At 47.5% G+C, this 20,846-nt stretch overlaps 1 protein-coding gene across 1 annotated transcript in view; it reads left to right on the forward strand.

Moving 5' to 3' along the window:
- Positions 1 to 20,846, forward strand: part of COQ7 (coenzyme Q7, hydroxylase) — a 168,141-nt gene that overhangs the window by 13,456 nt on the left and 133,839 nt on the right. The window contains exon 2 of the mRNA XM_078664222.1: positions 10,306 to 10,505. Within this exon, the coding sequence (XP_078520348.1) occupies positions 10,306 to 10,505 (200 nt within the window). The remainder of the gene's footprint in view (positions 1 to 10,305; positions 10,506 to 20,846) is intronic.

A 20,846-nucleotide genomic window follows, 5' to 3' on the forward strand; every position in this document is an offset into this window, starting at 1 on the left:
CTGGCGAGCCCGAACACTGGAGCAGGCAGACGTGAGACTGGTCAATCGTGAGTTTGGATGACTATTGTGGGGCGGAAAGGGACAAGGGAGGCGAATCTTGCTGAAGTAGCTAGTTCACGTGCCCAGAGGCCCCTAAGGCCACCACAGTACAGACTGCGGAGTAGACAGTTTTGAGAGCACTTTGCTCTATTGTTTGGACGGGGGCGACTCTTTGTAGTTGGGTCCTGTTCTAGGGGGGGTGGATGTCTAGAGATGTTGGGGTAACTCAGGACAGGGTGGGGGGTAAGGGGAGAGGGACGGGGCGGAGTGGGGTTGGAGGGCGAAGGGGAAATGAGACAGAGCAGTTGGGGATGGGGGACGGGGAGGGCGTTACTGGTGTCTGGCAACTATGGGACAGAGTCCTTAGCAAACAAAGTCGAGATGATGGATAGTGTGGGTTCGTTAAAATGTGTGTCCTGGAACGTGCGGGGTTTGAACTCAATGACTAAAAGGCACAAGGTTCATTCTTACCTGGTCCGCAGGGGGTCCACATTGCCTTCCTACAGGAAACCCATCTGACCAAAAAGGAAGGGGCCGCATTACAAAGGAGGTGGAGGGGTCACCTGTTCTACACCACATATTCTGCATTTGCTAGGGGGGTGCTACTTTGGATTCGGGCAGGGGTCCCCTTTAAGGTCACTAGGCATACAGTGGATCTGGAGGGCCGATTTGTAGCTGTCGAGGGATTACTGAGGGGTCGTCATATAGCGCTCTGCAGCGTTTATGCACCGAACACTGAGCAGGCACCCTACTTCACTAAACTATCCAAGCACTTAGCAACCTACTTTGCGGGCCCGATGTTGATGGGGGGGGACTTCAACTCTATTAAGGACGCCACATTGGATAGATCGCACCCACCGCTGCACGCATCCCCAGTGCACAGACTGGCGAAACACAGACTGCAATGGCAGGGGCAATGGGACCTCACTGATGTATGGCGCGCACAACACCCTAGTGAACGGGACTATTCCTTTTATTCCTGCATGCATGACCTCCATGTCCGTATAGATGCGTTCCTATGCTCCCAACAAATATTACCCTTGGTAACCCGTACGGAGTATCTAACACGCACGATATCAGACCATAATCCCCTCCTACTCACCCTAGCCTGGATGAACGGAAATACACCAATTCCAACGTGGCGGCTCCGACCGGACACGCTGGATGACCCGCCATTCAGGGCGGACCTAGAACTTAGGATCACCCAATACTTTGTAGAAAACGAGGAGACCACCTCCTCCAGAGCCGCCGAATGGGACGCATTCAAGGTGGTGGTGAGGGGACACTGTATGGGGAAGTTTGCAGGCGCACGTCGAACACTGGTGGAGGACTTAGACAAGGCGGAACGGACGTTGCGGGAAGCAGAGAAATCACGGCCTGGCCATCCCGAGTTACAGGGCAGGGTTGGTGCAGCGCGAGAGGCAGTTGCGGTCGCAATGGAAAGCCTACGCAGCTTCGATTATAAATCTTATTTAACTAAGACTCTCGCTGAAGGGGACAAGACGGGGACACTCCTAGCCTGGCTGGCCAACCCCCATAAAGGTTCCTCCCCGATACTGTCCCTAACAGATATGAGCGGGGAAGTGTACAACACCCAACCAGGTATAGTGCAATGCTTCACAAACTACTATGGCACTTTATATAGTAGGGGAATGGAGGCCCAACCCGAGGCGACGGAAGCCCTATTGGTAGAGACACGACTACCCCGACTTGACCCGGAACACGCCAAAGCAATCGGAGGCCCGATCGACCTTGCGGAAATTAGAGGAGCCATTAAGAAAATGGCGCGAAACAAAACGCCGGGGATGGATGGGCTACCAATTGAGTTCTATATGAAGTATATGGAGATACTAGCCCCAAAACTTAGAACGGTGTATAATGAAGCCAAAGAGAAGGGAGAGTTGCCCCAGTCGATGCACGAGGCGATCATGATTCCGTTGCTAAAACCGCGTAGGGATGGCACAGATCCAGCATCATACCGACCGTTATCGATGTTGACGACGGATTACAAAATCCTGAGTACGATTCTAGCAGGGAGACTGATAGCACATATGAAGGGTTTAATCCACGAGGACCAATCGGGCTTCATTCCCACCAGGAACACGTCCCACAATATTCTACGGCTGCTAAGGCTGCTAGCAGACCCGCCACAGGCAGCGAGAGGCCCAGTAGTGTTGTCAGTTGACATTGAAAAAGCGTTTGATAGTCTGGAATGGGACTACCTCTACGCGGTGATGCGGGGTTTTGGCCTCGGGGATGACTATATAAAATGGACCAAAGTGCTGTATGCGCGGGCAGGAGCGAGGGTAAGAGTGGGAGCATTAATATCGGACCGCTACGAGGTGAACAGGGGAACGAGACAGGGCTGTGCACTATCGCCTCTGCTATTCGCTCTGGCCATGGAGCCGTTTGCAATGATGGCTAGGAGAGGGGATGCATACCGTGGCCTCGAAGCAAGAGGGGTACACCATCATATATCGTTATATGCGGACGATCTCTTGCTATTCTTGGATAACACCGAAGAAGCGGTTAGGGGCGCGGAGGGTCTGCTAAAGAGATTCGGGGCACTATCGGGCTTGAAAGTGAATTGGGCGAAGACTTGCCTTTTCCCACTCCGAAAGGAGGAGAAGCGGCCGACGGCAAACGTTAACATGCGCTGGGAACCAGATTGCCTGCACTATCTTGGGGTTTACATCTATCACGACCCCACCAACTTGTTGGACGGGAACATTGGTCGCTGTATTCGAGCGTTGAAGGGCAACATGTCCTTCTGGGCTACCCTTCCCCTATCCATGGCGGGACGAGTGTCCCTCCTCAAAATGATCGCACTTCCACGTTTGTTGTACCTTTTTAGGACCCTTCCGATATGGATACCGGGAGAAGTCTTCAGGCGCTTAAAATCTAACGTGGTGTCATTCCTATGGGGGGAAGGCAGGCGGCGAATAGCATTGGCGACTCTCATGCGCCCTAAAGACCAGGGGGGGCTTGCAGTCCCAGACTTCGAGCTCTATTATCTGGCGGCGCAACTTCAATTCTTCACATAGGAGGTGGCAAGGGTATATCGGGGACCTGACCACGAGAGGGACGCGGGCACCCCCCGCCACGTGCTGGCATACGTAGCCCTACAACAGAAATTGTTCCTGAGAGGGTTGACCCAAGAGGAAAGGACACTGCGGCTATGCTGGAACCGCATGCAACGGCGTGCGGGTCCAGGCCATCCATACGCACCTGAGATTCCTTTAGGGATGATGACGGCGCTTCCGCACGGAGGGGATTGGTCGAACCTCCAATTGTGGGAGGAAGCGGGTCTTCAAATGATCGGAGACTTATACACCGACGGGGTGCTGATGGACTTCCAAACTCTGCAAGAACGATATGACCTCCCACGGGGAGACTATTTATTGCATGCAGCTGTGGTGAGGGCAATTCAGAAGCATTGGGGGGAAGGACTGACTGAACCTAAATTGTCATTGGCGTGTCAATACACGATGATGACAGCAGGCACGTTCAAGGCGGTTACCTGTCTTTACTCCCGAATGAGCACGGAAAACATTCCACCGTTAACGCGCCTCAAAACGCACTGGGAGACTGACCTGCAAAAAGAGATCCCGGACGCGACGTGGTCCCTACTAATTCAGCGAGCCAGGAAAAGCACTAGAAATGCCCGTTTCCAACTAATACATCTTTACATCCTGCATAGGGCCTACCTCACTCCAAGTAAAATAATGCAATACTTTGGCGCGATGGACGCAGCATGCCCCAGATGCGCGCTAATAGGTGCTGACTTGCTACATATGCTCAGGGACTGTCCGCGATTACAGGAGTATTGGATGGGAGTTGAGGACACCCTGAATGAGGTCACGGAAAGAGCCCTGCATTACGATAGCGCGGTCACCCTCCTACACTGGTTTCCACACACACGCAAAACGAAAATATCGAGCAAATTTATAGACATGGGCCTACTGATTGCAAAGAGGGAGCTCACCAGGGGTTGGAAATCTAAGACAGCACCAACACATCAAAAATGGCTACACGAATTTCTGAAATGGGCAGCAGCAGAGAGCACGCTTAGGTACCAACTAGCCTGGCGCACGGCAGATGAGAAGGCTCAGGAAGCGGCGCTAGCGTGGGAGACCCTAGTCCAAGAGCTGAGGGACAGTGCAGGCACGAGAGACGATGAAGAAGAAATGCTACACGGGGAGGCCCCAGGAGAGACAGGGTTGGACATCGCACAAACACCGGACACACACACCTAAGCATTGTTTCCATGATCCTACTTACTCCAACTCGACTGCGTTCACGAACATGACACGTTGGCTCAGACACCAGGGACACGGGGAGGGAGGCGGGAGAAAACAGTTAAATTAATCATTACTACGAAGGGAACTAATACACCACTACAGAATGAGGGGATGCAGTGGGGGCAGAACACCCAAAAGCGGAGGGGGTTGAATCACAGTGACATCTGTGACTAAAGGTTGAACACCATGATACGTGACTATACGCCGCCCAGCCTCCGGGATGTGGGTTGTAAGGCAGTGTAAATAGTGAGTGGAGGTACGGATGTTGATTACAACCCTGAGACCAAACTGGTGTATGTGTGATATGACCCGAATTACCTCTGCAATAAAAATTATTTTACAACAAAAAAAAAATAGATACAATTTCTTCGCCTTCTCTTTGTCTACTATCTCCTCTGAGCTTTTTTGCTCGTTTACCACTTCCTTCTCATTCTGTTGGTAAGCTATCATTACTATTTCACTGTCACAATCTTATTGTTTCCTAATTCACCTTGTTTTTTAAAGTCTTCATTTGTATAAATTGAAAAAAGCTACATCGTCCAGTGCAATATGAGAATGACAGGAAGGCAACATAGCTTGGTAGCTTGGGGCACATTAACAATACACAGCTTTACTTAGTGGTATGAAAAAAGAGAAAACACAGCGTCAATTTTGTATTCGAGGGTCAATGCTATCATGGCCATTTAGTTGCGGTTGGTGATGAGGGCACATCTCTGGGACCAAATATATTTCGGTCAAGATGTGAGAGGAAGTGTGGCTGAATAAACATTCATAATTTCATTGTAGTAAATGAATTTCTGCACTCAGTCATTTACTTTAGGAGTGGGTACGTTCCCCCAGCATATGTCCGTTCTTCTCTTCGCTATTAGAAGGACTAACGCACTGAATCCACTGGAGTGCCTGGAGATAAGCGTAGCATACCTTAACAGTGTCTATCCTAAGGTTAATGAGAGAGGAATGGGGGAATCCCTTAGAGAGTTTTGTAAATCGACTCCCAGTAGGAGAACACATATGGACAGGCCCAAGCTAGGTGGAAACAGTCTCCCTCAGGGCAGCAACACTTTGGACACGTGGCATGCTCAGTCAGTCCCATGGCCTGTAAGTGTGCAGGGGTGTAGTGTACAATTTGAAATGAAGTCGTCTGTGCCTACTGTTCTAGGATACTCTTTTGGTTTGTAGGTCCGCATCTCCTCGGTCACGCGTATTTTCAAAATCACGTTCCTATTTACCCCTAGATGAAGAACTTTCTCCCTATGTTGAGTCCATTGTATCCACGTATAGCCTCATTATTAAGCCACCAGCTAGGTGGAAGCAAAGTTTAAGATTAAAGTTGTGAAGGTTCTTTTCCTTTTTAATTTATTTTTTAATGTTAACTTTCCTAAAATTCCCTAGGAAAACAAATTAAAGTGTTACCACGAAACCTCCTCTCTACTGTTCCCTGTTGTAAGTTCTAGGAGTGCCCTTCTAGTAAAATTGCAGCTGCTCATATTATTTTAATTATTCATTAATAATTCGCAGTGTGTGCTCAGATGTGTACCTATCTCGAAGCAGTCCTCTGTGATTGCATGCATCTCCCACTCATCATGCAGTATTCCTCAAGGCTTGCTCAGGTGCTGCATTCATCATGCACAGATTCACCACCGGTTACTAAATAATCCTGCGGGCAAGTTCAGATTTGACACCCATCACTTGGTAGAGAACTGGTGGGCATGGACACTGGAGAATTGATTTGTCCCTCTATATTTCCATATGTAACCCCTCCCTTCTTTCTATGACTCCAAGTGCTCTTTCACTGCATGTGTGTATTGCATCACTGTGTGTGTGCAGGTGCTCGTATATGGTTTTTTGTGAGCCCCAGTGAGTTAATCAGTGCGCACAGAATCCGGTCTTCCTGTTAATCTGTGTGCATGTGAACATCTAGTAGTCTACGTGCATTGGTATCTGGGTGCCAGGTTGTTTTGTGGTGTGAGAATCAATGTGTTGCTCTGGTGGGCACCTGGCTCTAATTATGCATATTACTTTGTGTGTCCATACTTCTGCAAGTCTGTTCTGCCTGCTAATGTGCTTATATGTGTGACCTAATGTGTTTTGGGATGTTGTGATTCTGGGTGCATGTATAATACTGGAGCTGAACCTTTTGTCTTTTTAAGTGACCGTGTTTCCTTTCATCGTTATATTGAGGATTACTCTGGCTTTAGAAAGACTATATATATACTTCGGTTGTTACACACCATCAAAGTATTCATCCTCAGTAAAAAGTTCAAATGTATTATTAAATTAATCCATAAAAACACAATTAATGTTCAGTTCAAACTAATTAAATGATACATCACAGCCCTCAATGTTGTTAATTCATGCTGATGTGTAAAGTATCCTGTGCTTGACAGAGAGAACTGCAATAACAGTTTCCAGAAAAATGGTAAAACTACACAATCCTAGCAATGAGAGATATCAATGTACTCATTTTACAATTTAAAAAAAAGGAAAAAGAAAAAATAACCCACATAGTTGGGTCAATTTAATTATATTCAACAACCGTAAACACATAGCAAGAAATACAATGACAATCTCATTGCAAGAAAATGCAGTAAGTGTGGATAAATATATATTGAAACAGTTAAAAAAATTTGGCGATGACTGAAATGGTGTATAAAATCATTTAACACCATCTTTTAAAATTGTTCTTCTCTTGTACCACGTTACCTGTAAAAATTTGCTTACGGCAAATACAATTTATGGGGAGGTATCAGTTTTTAAAATCCTAAGAGCTACTTGATATCTAGCTATTCCCATATCACGACATAAGTGGACCATCCATTTGTGACGAGAATTCAAATGCTCGGACAGAAAAACAATAAGTGAGATTCATTTTTTTCACCCTGGCTGCACATAGGGCAAACAATAGACCCGTGTTCCTGACACCATTTGTGAGTGAACAATCTTAATGGGAGAGTCCCAAAGCAAAAGCGTAAATACAGGCTCTTGGCTAGTGGGGATAGCATTAAATCTAAATATTGCTCAAGAGATGGTTTAAGCTTATGGTCTAGGAACGCATTAGTTAGGGAGCCATTTGAGACTTTGATCTGTGCTATATTACAAGGGTTCTCTTATTTAGTTGGTCCAGCCACTTCTAGTTCTCCATAAGTCTCACCCCTAAGTAATCAAAGCTGTCTACCCTTTCTAGTGCCGCGCTACCAACTTGAATGACTGCTTTTTTCTCTCTCTTCCTTGCCCAGTACCATGAGTTTGACCTTGTTTATATTCAATTCCAGGCCCCTTGACCTGCAAAAATCTAAAAACCTATGGACTAAAATCTTCGAGATAAGAAGAGTGTCTTCAGTGAAAAGTAAAATGGGTACCTTCGTGGTGTTCAAGGCAGGAGAGTCGTTTCTACAGTTTTCTAAAACTTCAATGATATAATTAATGTATAATGACAACAGTGTGGGTGCGAGAACACAACCTTGGTGCACGCCACGTTCGACTGGGATGCGTTTAGTCAGCTGTCCATTAAGGCCCCAGCGAACCTGTGCAAAATTGTTCTCATGCAGTTTGTTTAAAAGCTGGACAAGATTACCTGGAACCCATGTTTCATAGATTTTGCCATAGTTTTGGGTGTGGGGTAAGATCAAATGCAGCTCTTAAATCTACAAATGCCACTTAAAGCTTTTGGTGTTGTAGTAAGACAGTTTTCCAATACAAAATTGAGAATCTAAAAATCTGGTCAATTGTGCTTACCTTTGCCCTAAAGCCAGCTTGGAGTGGGGATATGATTTTGTTAGCGTCCGCCTAATCGATCAGTTTGCTTAGAATTTGTCTAGCGAATGTTTTTTGCACATTATTAATTAAACCGATCGCCCTTTAATTAGAGGGGTTGCTTGCATCACCTTTTTTAAATATAGTTATGTTCTCCGCTCCCCTCCAAGATTCAGGTAATTTGCCCCCTGCAGCAATAGCATTAGATAGCAAATTCATGTAAAACGTCCAAATTTGGGCTCCAATTTATATAGATCTCCTGGAATTCTATCTGGACCTGGTGCCTTGGCAAAGTTTAGGGAGCCAATGGTATTACTTGTTCCATCTACACTAAAGGAAACTGGGGTAGCAGCTACTTCTTGGTCTTCAATAGTTGGCTTTATGGGGGAACCTGGCAACCTCATAGACCACAATCATTATAGTCTTTTGCAGTATAGAGAGCAGTAAAATGCGACACCCATTTTTCAGGAGATTTATTTATTTATTTATAAAGTTTCATATAGCGCGGACATGACCCACAGGGTTATCAGAGCGCTTTACAGTACATAATTATCACATGTTATACATACAATCGAGAATCGCATATAATACAGATGAGGTAGACATTGCTGTTTGATTAAAAGCGGTGGCAAGTAGGCTTCAGAGAGTTAAAGGTTTAGGATGTTAATTTGTTCATGAGAAACATTTTTGCTTCCTTTTTGAAGGCGGTAAAAGAGATTCTGCGTAAGTCTGGGGGAAGGTTGTTCCAAATCTTCGGTATGATACCTGAGAAAGCTCTGCACCCAGTTCTCTTTTTGTGGAAGGATTGAGGTTTTAGTAGTCGTGAGCTTGAGCTTCGCAAATGTCTACAATCTCCTGACCGCTCTAGCTTTTGTGCTAAGTAGGTGGGGGTGTTGCTATGTAAGGCTTTATGTGTCATGCGGGCGATCTTTAGTTGTATTCTCGACTCGTATGGTAGCCAATTCAAAGCCTTCAGGGCCGGGGTGATGTGGTTATTTCTTTTTATTCCGGAGACCAGCCTGGCCGCAGCATTAAGCGATTCCCTGATCGGTGCTAGTTTGTATTTTGGAAGACCGCAAAGAGTGGTGCTTCCATAGTCCAGTCTTGGTAGTACTAGGGCTTGGACCGCCATTTTTAGATCAGTCTGGGAGGAAGGGTTTAAGTTTCCTTAAGATACTTAGCTGAAAGTTGGCTCCTTTAGTGGTATTGTAGATTTGTTCCTGCATATTTAAATGTTTGTCAAGAGTAACTCCCAGGGATTTTGCGGAGTCAATGATGTGAGGGGCGCAATCAAAGGAAGTAAGATGCTTCAGCCATAAGTCTATCTTGGGTGTATGATTGGGAGGGGAGATGAGGAGGAACTCAGTTTCTTTGGTATTAAGCATGAGGTGGTTGCCATTGAGCCAACTTTGGGTATTATGAAGAATGGCGTTAAGGGAGATTAAGTCATCTGGTGAGGAGATTTTCAAATATAGTTGAGTGTCGTCCGCGTATAGATGATATAGAATGTTTGCAGAGCTAAGCGCATTAGCAAGGGGTTCCATGAGTAATTTAAAGAGTATAGGTGATAATGCTGATCCCTGTGGGACTCCTAGTGTGACCATGGAAGGTTGAGAGAATGATTGCTTTTCATCTTGATTCTTTGGGTTCTGTTGCTTAGGAAGGAGGTAAACCATTGTAACACTGGACCGATTAGGCCCATCCTTCGTTCAAGTAGAGACAGTAGATTATCGTGTTTAACCGCGTCGAAGGCGGAAGAGAGGTCAAGAAGTGTCAATAGGCACGATTTGTTGTGATCCAGCATTTTTAAGATGTCATCCATTATGTGGGTGAGGGCTGATTAAGTACTGTGACCTTGACGGAAACCGGATTGGTGTTTATCTAGGACGTTGAAGTTCTCGATGTGATTGCAAAGTTGAATTTGTACATATTTTTCCATGAACTTTGCCACTTTCGACACTTCCTGACTTAGTTGGGGCTACTAATCTCCAAAAAGTTCTACTATCATTTGTTTTACTAGCAACAAGCAGATCTTGCCAGAGTTTTTTATCCCAGTTCCTTTTTGCCTTTTGCAAATTAGGATTTCACCTTCATAGTTGTGTATTTCTAAAGAAAACCGTTGCTTGAACATAGTTTTTCAATTATCTGCTTTAAGTATAATGTAAACCTCTCCAGTGAACGCTGTCTATTGTATTCTCATGTTTGTTTCTAGGTGCTGGAGCGAGATGGCATTCAAGAATACAGCAGACCTCTTTAAGATTTTCGAGCAGCGGAATGACCCTCGACTCTATGGATAGAAAAATAGTCGATCGTATAATCCGAGTCGATCATGCCGGTGAATACGGGGCCAACCGCATTTATGCTGGTCAAATGGCTGTCCTTGGCAGAACAACTGTAGGGCCAGTAATACAGGTTAGTATGTGTAATAGAAAATTACCTTTGTTGTGGGGCACATGTGTTCCAAATGGCACAGAAAACATTGAATTCGAAAACATTGTACAATAGTGTTGGCTGTTTTATTTCCTGAAAAACATTCGTAATTCGGAGGCAAAATAGATATATTGCAGAGGTGCTAAAACTGGCAGTGTAGGAAAAGCCGGCAGAAGACTGAAGGCAAAGGAAAGGAGTAGGTAGGTTAAGAAGGTCCTATGCTGTCTCTTACGTTCAACACCCTTCCCAAATAAGAGCATTTTCAAGTAAGTGTAACAATATTGATGTAAAACATGTCAGTTCCTATTTAATGCAACATTGCGCCGTAGGGATTCCCTGCAGTCTCCCTATCCCAGATGCTTTGCTCTTTGTTTGCTTGACGGTATCTGTAAAAGTATTCCCTGCTTTACCACATGAGCTCTCTTGACATGGATTGGACAGTTGTTTCAGTGAATCATTTGTAGAGTTTATTTATATTGATAAAAATGTGTACAAATATGTATGATGGTTCTTTGATTATTATATTTTTGTGAACGTTTAAACGGAAACTTGAAATCGAGGCTCTTTGTTTCCTTTAATAGAAATGAACTGGCCTTTGTGTACTGGTTATGCCATAATGCTTGGATGAGAAATTTTGGTAAATCAAACGTTGACAATCTCATTGCTTTAATTCTTTTGCAATGAAAACATTTTCAGAAGGAATCACATGGATGAAATTTGTAGCGTAAGCTTCCCTTATATATGCCCAGCAGTTAATGCAAGTGGTTGCAGATGGTGGGAACCTGCACTCAGTTTTGGGGATCTATACCTAACTTTTCATCATCAACCTTTGACCAACAGCAAGAGAGAGAAAGGCGGAAAGGTGAAAAGAGTATGAAGAGAAAGATAGGAATTATGTCTCGAGAGAAAGAAGGGATTACAAATTACACACGGGCATCACTGGATGAGTACCTGGACCCCTAAGAATCCCCGTGAACTCAGCCGGTGAAGAGTGTTTGCTCACAAGCATATCCCCATAACCCCAGAACAGACCCACGACTTAAATAACCTTCTTGTATACTACCTCCTCCTTTCTCTCCTTTATTCTCTATCTTTCCCCTTGTCATCCATTCTTATTCTTCTAGCAAGACAGTGGAAAAGGGGACAGCTAAACAAATATACCAATTACCTGTATCCTTGACAAGTACAGCCAGTTTGGGCTGTTACCCTGTAATGATAAAGTGATGATAACTGTCTGTATAAAAAAACGTAATAAAATACTTCGACAATTAAAAAACAAGTGAGATAGAAAGAGACGAGAAGTGTAGAGTGATGGAAGACAGAGAGGCATGAGGTGGAATCAAGTTTAGGCAGCAGTGAAATTTGGCAATCCCAGCGTTTTTAAAAGGGCCAGTGGCAGGTTTTTAAGAAAAACATGGGCTCCATGTACATACTTTTTATTTTATAAATATTTATTTTTATATATAAAAAATAAAAAATAAGAGCCAAAGTACCAACTACCACTGGATCCTCAGGAGTTCTCAGTACACCCTCCGCATAGGTTGTACAAGATTCAGTCGCACACCTACAGTACAAAGGACTGACAACAGCATTCATGCTTCTGTGAGTCACAGTACAGTAATTGCATAGATCAAACAAAACACAGACGCTCACACACTTGCTTTCTCAAACGCTCTCTCTTACACTAGAGTGGACTGCTGTGATGCATTTTGCAGGCTGGCACTGCAAGCAGGACCCCTGTCCCGCACAGAAGCACTGCTGGACAACCATTGTACTGCATCTTGGTTCCCCACCACCTATACCCCCTCTAAGGACAAGTAACTGTCAATCTTTCTGCCCTATGTGATCTGTCAAAGTTGTGTCAGGCAGTGGCTGGGGTGGAGGAGCTGCAGCACTGGAGGCATCCTGCACAAAGCGACTTTCGGAGCACTCTGGGTAGTGACATGCAGATCCTGCCACCTCCCAATTAGAGCCCTGGATGTATGAATACAACAACGTTGGGGACCTGTTCTGGGAGTCCGCCCATGATTTTTATTTCTTCCATTAAGCAGGTTTCAAAGTGCTGACATATTGTCAGATCAGTTGATAGAGGTACAGTTCAAGCATGGTTTGCCCTGGTTCAAACAGTTAGTTAAGTAGTAGGTTCGATAATGCAGCACACCACTACTTTCTGCAGATGGTGTACTGTGGGGTTTCAGCTTGCCTGTCAGTGTGATTGTCGAATAAATCAAGAGAGATCGGGGTTTTGGGAAGAGCGGGTTTTATTCCGGTGTACAGTCTCCTTTTAACAGCAGGTATTCGGTAAAACGGTAGAGGGTTTGCTGCTTCCTCCGCCGCCTCTCGCACTCCGCTCCGCCTCCTCGTCTCCCGGTGCCTGCTGGGCGTTGTAGTCCGAGCTTCCGCCGTGGTCAGGATGATGCCGGGTGGGGCTCCGCCCGACGTGCAGCAAAGGAAAGGAAATCAGCGTTACTCAGTTGTCCCAGCACATACAGCGTGAGGAAGGGGATGTGAGGGAAACACACGTGCAGTTAACTACCCCTCGGTAAGTGCCGGACGGTGAGGGAACAAAAAAACAGTCCAGAGGGGGAAAGATGTTAACGCTGTCCCCTAGGGTCACGGAGGTTTGCCCAGAGTCCGTCCAGCCCAACCCAGGAAGCGGGACCGTACCTGTCCTAGCCACACTTCCCGGGAAGCGTGGCTGGGCGATGCGCCTTCTCGGTGGCCTCCTGGCGTGTCGCTGCAGTCAAGCTCCTCAGTAGGGCGGTCTCCTCCGTTCCTCGCTCTGGGTCCGTCCGGGTCGCGCCTCGTCCCGCTTGGGTCGGTGTTTCTTCTTTCCTCAGCCCCGTCCTTGGTTCTCTTCCACGCTCCTCCGTCCAGGCTCGACTTTCTCCCGTCTCCTTCGTCGATCCGCCACCACTCCTCTCCGTCTTCACTCCTTCGCCACTCCGCTCCGTCCTCGCTCTCCAGTCTCCACTCTCCGCCTCCAGGTGTAACACACACCTGTCCAGGGGCCGGGCCGGTATTTAAGGGGTGGCCATGGACAGATTCCTGCTCTGCTACCGCCCATTTAAAGGTACAGGGCTCCTCGCATTCCATCACCGGCAGACAGCTGACCACATCCGCGGTTTTCCAGGCGTCGGCATGCTGAAACAACAGAGGAGAGACATGAAAAGGTAGGCCAGGGGGGCCCGCGTCCGGGTCCCCCGTGTCACATGTACATTTATCACAATGTTGCATTTTGGTGACTATGCCATGAGACTAAACACTTGCTGTAAAGGGAGCAGACAATAAGTTCAAAAAGTGGTTTCCCAAGAGCATACAAACTTGACTAAATAGGTTGCCAGGATTAAAAACTGTGCTCCTGGTTCCTTGTTTCCAATTAGCCCACAAGGCCACCAACTAGGGTGGCAGTGATTCTTATGGCAAGGGTCTGCCCTTCCCATGCAAAAGTCACTTTGTTGTGGGCCCTAACCAGTTTTAAAATGCAGTGTTTATTACCATCATATATAGGTGAAGTTCCACAGATGGAGAAATTAGCACCTTTAGAGAAGGCGCAATTGAAGGTGGTGGAGAGTCCGGTAGTACCATCGGCGAAGAGGGGAAGCATGCCCTTCAGTACTCCAAATCTGGGGAAGAATAGATTTGCTTCTTTTTCTCCTCTTTTCTGTTCTTTATATTGAGATGTATAGTGACATCGACCTCCGTCAACGACTTGATGGTGATCTCTGACGATGTCTCGTCGTCAAACTGCTCATTGACATCGATGGGTCTGGCCACCTTGACATCTATACATTCCTCGACGCCTATCTTACAGTGCGCATCTCCGGTGTACGAGTTGATCTACCTTGCCTCAGCATCGGTCTGTGTGTCTCCCTCTAGGTCGAAGCAGCCCTGGACGGCGATCAAGATGGTACAGTACCTGGTTGAGATAATCGTTTGATGTCTTGAATGTAATGTATACAATGTTACTACTTATTTGAAATGCCAATAAAAATATATATACGAAGAAAAAAAAAAGTTGGTACCTTACCTGGTCTCAACATCGATCGGGAAATATAAAATGTTTGGGCACAAATGCTCTTTTTGGACCTTCCACGTCCCTCAGAGGCAAATGTAAGAGCCTTGGTAGAGGACTGTCCCTCTCCTCGCTCTGAGGTCTCATCTTGAGACTGGATTTGCTGTCTTCGCTGCTCCTCCGTGCCATGAAGGCGAATTTCCTCTCTCTCAGGGTGCAATGTGAAAATTCTTGCAGTGTTGGCACTGCTCTGGAACATGACTAGATGGAAGGCAGAGTATACAGACGTCGAGGGTCTGATTTGGCCTCTTTCTCCCAGAGGCAGGCTACTTGTCAAACAGAGAAGGCATATTAAATGACAAAATTCCTCAATTTGACGTCAGAAAAGTTTTCAACTAGTGGGAGAGTGATGGACGATTTAGAGTGAATCAGATTAAACAAAATTCCACAGGTGAATTTGGAAGAAAAAAAGCCTATAAGGCCGAGTTCAGTGCACCAGATCCTGATACCAGGTGCTGGAAAAAAGAAATTACGCAACTGCCACCTGCTGAGCATGATGGGCTACTGTTGGTCTCTTGGTCTTTAAAGGCACAGTCACTGATTTAAACTCACTTAATAGCAGAGTATGAGGCTACACTCTCATGCCCCTACACCACTGTAGATATGTGTAATAAATGTGATCCAGTTTTGAACAAGGCTGCTGCCCAAAGTGTTTTACACACAACTGGACATACATTTTCACCAAACTTAATTGAGAAGAGCCACAGCTCCTAAAGTTTTCTTTAAATTCTGTTATTTCTTTTTATCAGGGTTGGTGTCCCAATATCCTTTAAAAACATGACTGTTGGGGGGCGTGGCTAGCAGCCGGTCAAGATGGCTGCTCACTGAGAGAGCCCCGGAGGAGAGGTGACCTTCTAGGTCAATCCGATCACTTATCCTGAACAATTAAGCGCTTCAGAGGCTCTTGCGGAGGCTGGGGACCGAGCGGCGTCTGTAGAAGCAACTCCTGTTAAAATCCGACACCGGGTGCTGAGGTTCACTGGAGACGGACGGTGACGGCTTATTCCCCACGCGGCAGCCGGGGACTTGATTTCGGCGTGAACCTGGGGCAGAGTGGGGCGGTGGCAGAACTGCCTGCGCGGCGGTGGAGACGCCAGATACCCATCCAGGCACAACGGAGGGGTGCGCGACCACATGCGGCGGCTGAAGCGGCTGCACAGATAGTGCCGCAGTGATCCGAGCCCCGGGGGAATACATCGGAGTGGTGAGGCCTGCGTGCCGGGGGGGAGCCGGGACCTAGATTTCTTAAGGGGCTCTGGGCCCTCCTGTGCATCGGGACTGCGTGAGGCGGCAGAGGAACGGCCCGAGTGGCGGAGGTGACGCCAGAAGTGCCCCAGCCGTAGCGGTTTCCCCTGCCTATTGAAGCAGCTGCGTGAACTGTACTATAAGGGCCCGGGACCCGAGGGTCCCATTGAAGCAGTGAGGCCTACTTGCTGTGGGAGGGCCGGGGCCTGAACTTCCTGCCTGCCCGGAGCCCCCCTGAACACCGGCAGGGCAGATATCCCGGTGGGCAGCAATAGAGTGCTGTGCTCCCCCCCCCTGGTGAGGGCATCAGCAACTCAGCCCCCCCGACACCTGTAAGGGAGCTCAATGACCCGTCAGTCACACCCCATAATTACTGGCAGGGGAGACCTTGACTGACTGCGGATCACTACCCCCATAGGGCGGCTGATACCCAGGCAGCGCAGACGCCGACCGGGGCATACGACGAGCTCCCAACCCACCTCCCCCCCGCTGACGCTTATATCAAGGGTCCTGAGGAAAGTACGCCATATCGAGCGGGGGGCCCTTCTTGTCCAGCAAGCCACGAACTGCAAAGAAACCCAAAGCAGCAGGCAACATCTCGCAGCAACCTCCTCCGACAACCCCCAAGCCAGATTGGATAAGTACGCCTATGGGAAGGACTTTCCGCCGCTGCCGGAAGGGAAGGACTCCTCATGGAAGGCCGCAGGAGACGACGCTTCCAAAAAAGTGACTCTGAAGGATATAATGGCGGCACTTACCAGCGCTCAGACCACGGTGGGTTCCATCTCTACTGATGTGTCCCTGTTGAGGGCAGACTTTCAAAAAATCACAACTAGAGTCATGGAGGTTGAGCAGGCTACGAAAACCTTGGCTGTAGACACGGCTGCGCTGCAGAAAACAGTATCGCGACTTGAAACGGAGAATAAAATATTGGTGGAGAAGCTGGACGACCAAGAAGGGCGCTTGCGCAGAAATAACGTACGTATTCTTGGAATTCCGGAGAGTGAAGGCATTCCTGCGATGGATCTATATGTGGAGGACCTAATAAAGATCAGGCTACAACCAAAGGGACTCTCTACTTTCTTTTCCGTGGAACGGGCCCACAGAGTGCCAGGTGGAAGGCCTAAACGGGGGGCTCCCCCCCCAGACCAGTGCTCGCACGCTTGTTCAACTTCCGGGACAGAGATGTAATCCTACAAACCGTGAGAATATCCCCGCAGATCCGTCTACAAAACTCATTGATCTCCTTCTTCCCGGACTATACTGCTGTGATGTATTCCTATAGGTTCTGAATCGATCCCCCTATTCCTGACCCTATTCTGGTTAAACAAACCAACAAGTTAACTAGCAGTCAGCCCATGAGGCAGAAAACCCCCATGATGCAGATACCATTATCTGACGCAGCCACACTACGGCACAGGAACGTGTTATCTGATTAGGTCATAACGCTTGCGATCTAATTAGACAAGCGATATTCCTCCAGCCCCTGATAAGGCATACGGAGTTCTCTAAACAAATCAAACCTATGACAACCTGGGCAAAACCCTGCGGCCATTGTTTTGATTTCACCGAGAACTTCAGTAAAAGAATGTGCTAACGAGCAAGTCGTATGACATCCTTATTGACGTATCTATGTCCATCCTTACGTCAATCTCGGCACCTTAAAGGTATAAATATTACCGATATTGCCCTATGCAAACACACGCTGTGGTGACGAGACGGAGCAGCCATACTTGCCGAAGCCCAGAGCAGAGCAGACCCCGCTGGCGCAGCCCCGCCTTCCTGACGCGCTGAGAACGAGACGCGCTGCTTTCTCCTGCCGAGAAACCCAGCACCGGCGCTTCCGGGTAGCCCTCGCAGGCAGCCTGGAATATCGAGACCAGAGAGAGAGATACCATCCCTCATTCATCCTAACTTCCAGGTACAGAACTGAATAACCCCTCACAGAGAATTCTTTAGTTATTCACTTGGCAAAACAAACTTAACTTAAACTGTAACTTTCTATTCCCGCCCACGCATTAGACTTAGGTCAGGTACACGGGGTAGGCGTATTTAGAAACACCAGTTGAGTACGTTTAGTCAAATGTATATATGTATGTAATATATTTAATCATTTTAAACCTTCATATGGCTTAGAAACCATATCAATGTTTTTACAGTATTATTTTATACTTCTGCTTTTAATGTATGCACTTTACTTAACTATAAGTATTGCAATAATATCGATCCATTTCTCTTGTACGAGAAAAGAGACTGATCAATAAATAACATCTTTTATTGAACACGCCCGTCTCTTCCTTTTCTCTACAATCTGATGAGACTAAGAATGCACGTACTGACTGAGTAAAATAAATTGCCTTTTGTTCACACGACTCTCGAGATATACTCTTGATTAGGGGAGAGCAAAGTTGTCATGTTCTATGGTTGTCAGAAACTAAATCCCTTCTTGTCTAATCAGGGGAGTTAATTCTTTCCTGAACATTCGAGAAAGTTTCTAGTGAACTCTGAGCTAAGCTGGCAAACCCAAAACTTTAAGTCTAATATTGACAGTAGTAGACCTAGTTAACGTCTGGCCTAGGCCTTTACTATTGAAGGTATTCTTCCAATGCGCAGAGCCTATTGGGATGATAGGAACTACACTACACTGCGGCGGTCTCACGGCGCCGTCGTAGTTTCCTAGAGGTAAAAAAGGCATTGAGAGCCAGAGAATTACCTTACTCAATGGTATTTCCTGCAAAACTGAGAGTCGTAGCAGATGGGAAGACATGGTTTTTTGAGACGCCAGAGGAGGCCCATGATTGGCTTGAGGGCTGGCGGCGAGTGGAGGGACCACGTCGCGGAAACGGAGGTCAACGCCATCGGACCGACAACGAAGAGTCAAGCAGCCAAGAATACCACCAATCCGAAGAGGACAATTCGCAGAGGGTGGACGCAGACGACCTGGGCAATGGGTGAACCGGACCCGTGGGAAGTTGATTGTATAATGGACACCTGTGTGTAAATAGAATTGCAGACGAACCGACTCTGGACACCGGGCTGATGCTGGCCCTGATGGGTAGAGGAGGTCACACTCTCCTCGGACTTCTTACGCCTTCACGCAAGTACACTGTTTAGGGTTGGGATGAAGCACTCTGCTAAGTTGGGGGGGGAGGGCAGTTCGAAGTCCGTCGGGCAGGGAGGCAGGGAGGGGGGATGGACTATGGGGCTGGGTAGTTAAGGTTTTGTGTTTCTTTGTTATAGTTTGCTTCGGAAATGGCAATATAGCGTGGTATGTTCGGACTGGCGAATCCCCGCATGACATGACTGGGTTACAGCACACATACATTTTCTACCACGCTAATGGCGACAGACACCCCACTGGCTGATGCTCAGGACACGACTCCCGAGGTTCCAGTAGCCTCTCTCACATTACTTACTTGGAATGTACATGGATTAGGGGACAAAATTAAAAGAGGGCTGGTGCTACGGGCCCTGAAGCGTCAAGCTCCCACATTAGCACTCCTGCAGGAAACACACCTCACAGGCACGGCATGTAAGGCGTTAGATAGGTGGGGGTACAAGATGGTGGTGCACTCCGAATTTTCATCAGGATCCAGAGGAACGGGTATCCTGCTGCGAAAAAACTCTCCCTTTATAGTACTGCAAACCAGGAAGGACGATCAGGGGAGGTTTGCGGCAATACAGGGTCAGTGGGAAGGTAGGCCCATTAATGTGATATCAGTATACATCCCCCCGGCACTCCAAGCAGTGGCATTCCCAGCCCTCAGTGAATGTTGTCCCTGCCCTAAGGTGACCTTATTGGGGGGGATTTTAATGCCACGATGGACGCTGGCGTAGACCGGCATCCAGTGAGGACACTGACACCGGGGGTCGCCCGCTTACGGAGCTTCACGGAAGCTTTGGGGCTGGTAGATGTATGGAGGCATACCCATCCCGCAGCGAGACAATACACGTTTCACTACACTGTGCACAACAGTTTGTCTAGGATAGATTATTTCCTGACCTCAGAGACCAGTCTGCATCATATTGACAACATTGAAATCAGAATAGGGGTATATCGGACCATTCACCTGTTGTGTTAACCTACTCTTACTATCACACATCCTGCAAGAGGCTCTACCCTATTTATCCAGGATACTTGCAGGTCCCGCAGATTAGTAAGGAAATCCGCAGGGCTACCAAATATTTATTTGCGGAAAACGTAACATCTGTTGACTCCCCGTCCGTTCTATGGGAGGCCTATAAGCCAGTTCTCAGGGGACAGGCAATAGCCTCCATCACGGGCCACAAGCGAGAGAAGCAGCAGGTCCTCGTGGCCTTAGAGCTGGAATTAAAAGCAGCTGACACTGATCAAATGGCTGACCCTACACCCACCTCGGCACACACTTTACACCTAAAGCAACAACAATACAGGGAACATCTCAGGCAGGAGACGACGTCGGCCCTTACAGCGACCAGGCATAACATTTACGATGTTGGGGATAAAGCAGGGAAGCTGTTGGCCTGGCTAGATAGGCGAGAGCGTGGCACCAGGACTATAGCGCAACTGCGGACTGCGGGGGGCCATCTCGCGTCTGACCCGTGTGCCATAGTGCAAACGCTAGCTGGACATTTCCGGGCAGTATACAGATCGTCCTCGAGTACGTCGGAGGCTGAGGCAGCGGCCTCTATAAAAGACAAAGCAATGCCTAAGCTCACGCAGGAGGCTTCCTTGGAGCTTGAGGCTGATCTCACGAAGGAGGAGTTACACGCTGCTATCAGATCACTGCAGCCGGGTAAAGCACTGGGACCCAACGGGATCCCGATAGTGTCTGCCGTAAGTTTGTACAATTCTATCTGTCCACACTTACTTAACATGTTCACCGACAGCCTGGGTAGAGGTCAACTGCCGTTGGACAAAAGAATGGCCACAATTGTGGCTATCCCGAAGCCCGGGAAGCCACCGTCTGAGTGTACCTCCTATCGCCCAATCTCGCTGCTCAATGCAGAGGCGAAAGTACTGG

The sequence above is a fragment of the Lissotriton helveticus genome, chromosome 10, assembly GCF_964261635.1.
Source record: "Lissotriton helveticus chromosome 10, aLisHel1.1, whole genome shotgun sequence".
Classification (NCBI taxonomy): domain Eukaryota; kingdom Metazoa; phylum Chordata; class Amphibia; order Caudata; family Salamandridae; genus Lissotriton; species Lissotriton helveticus.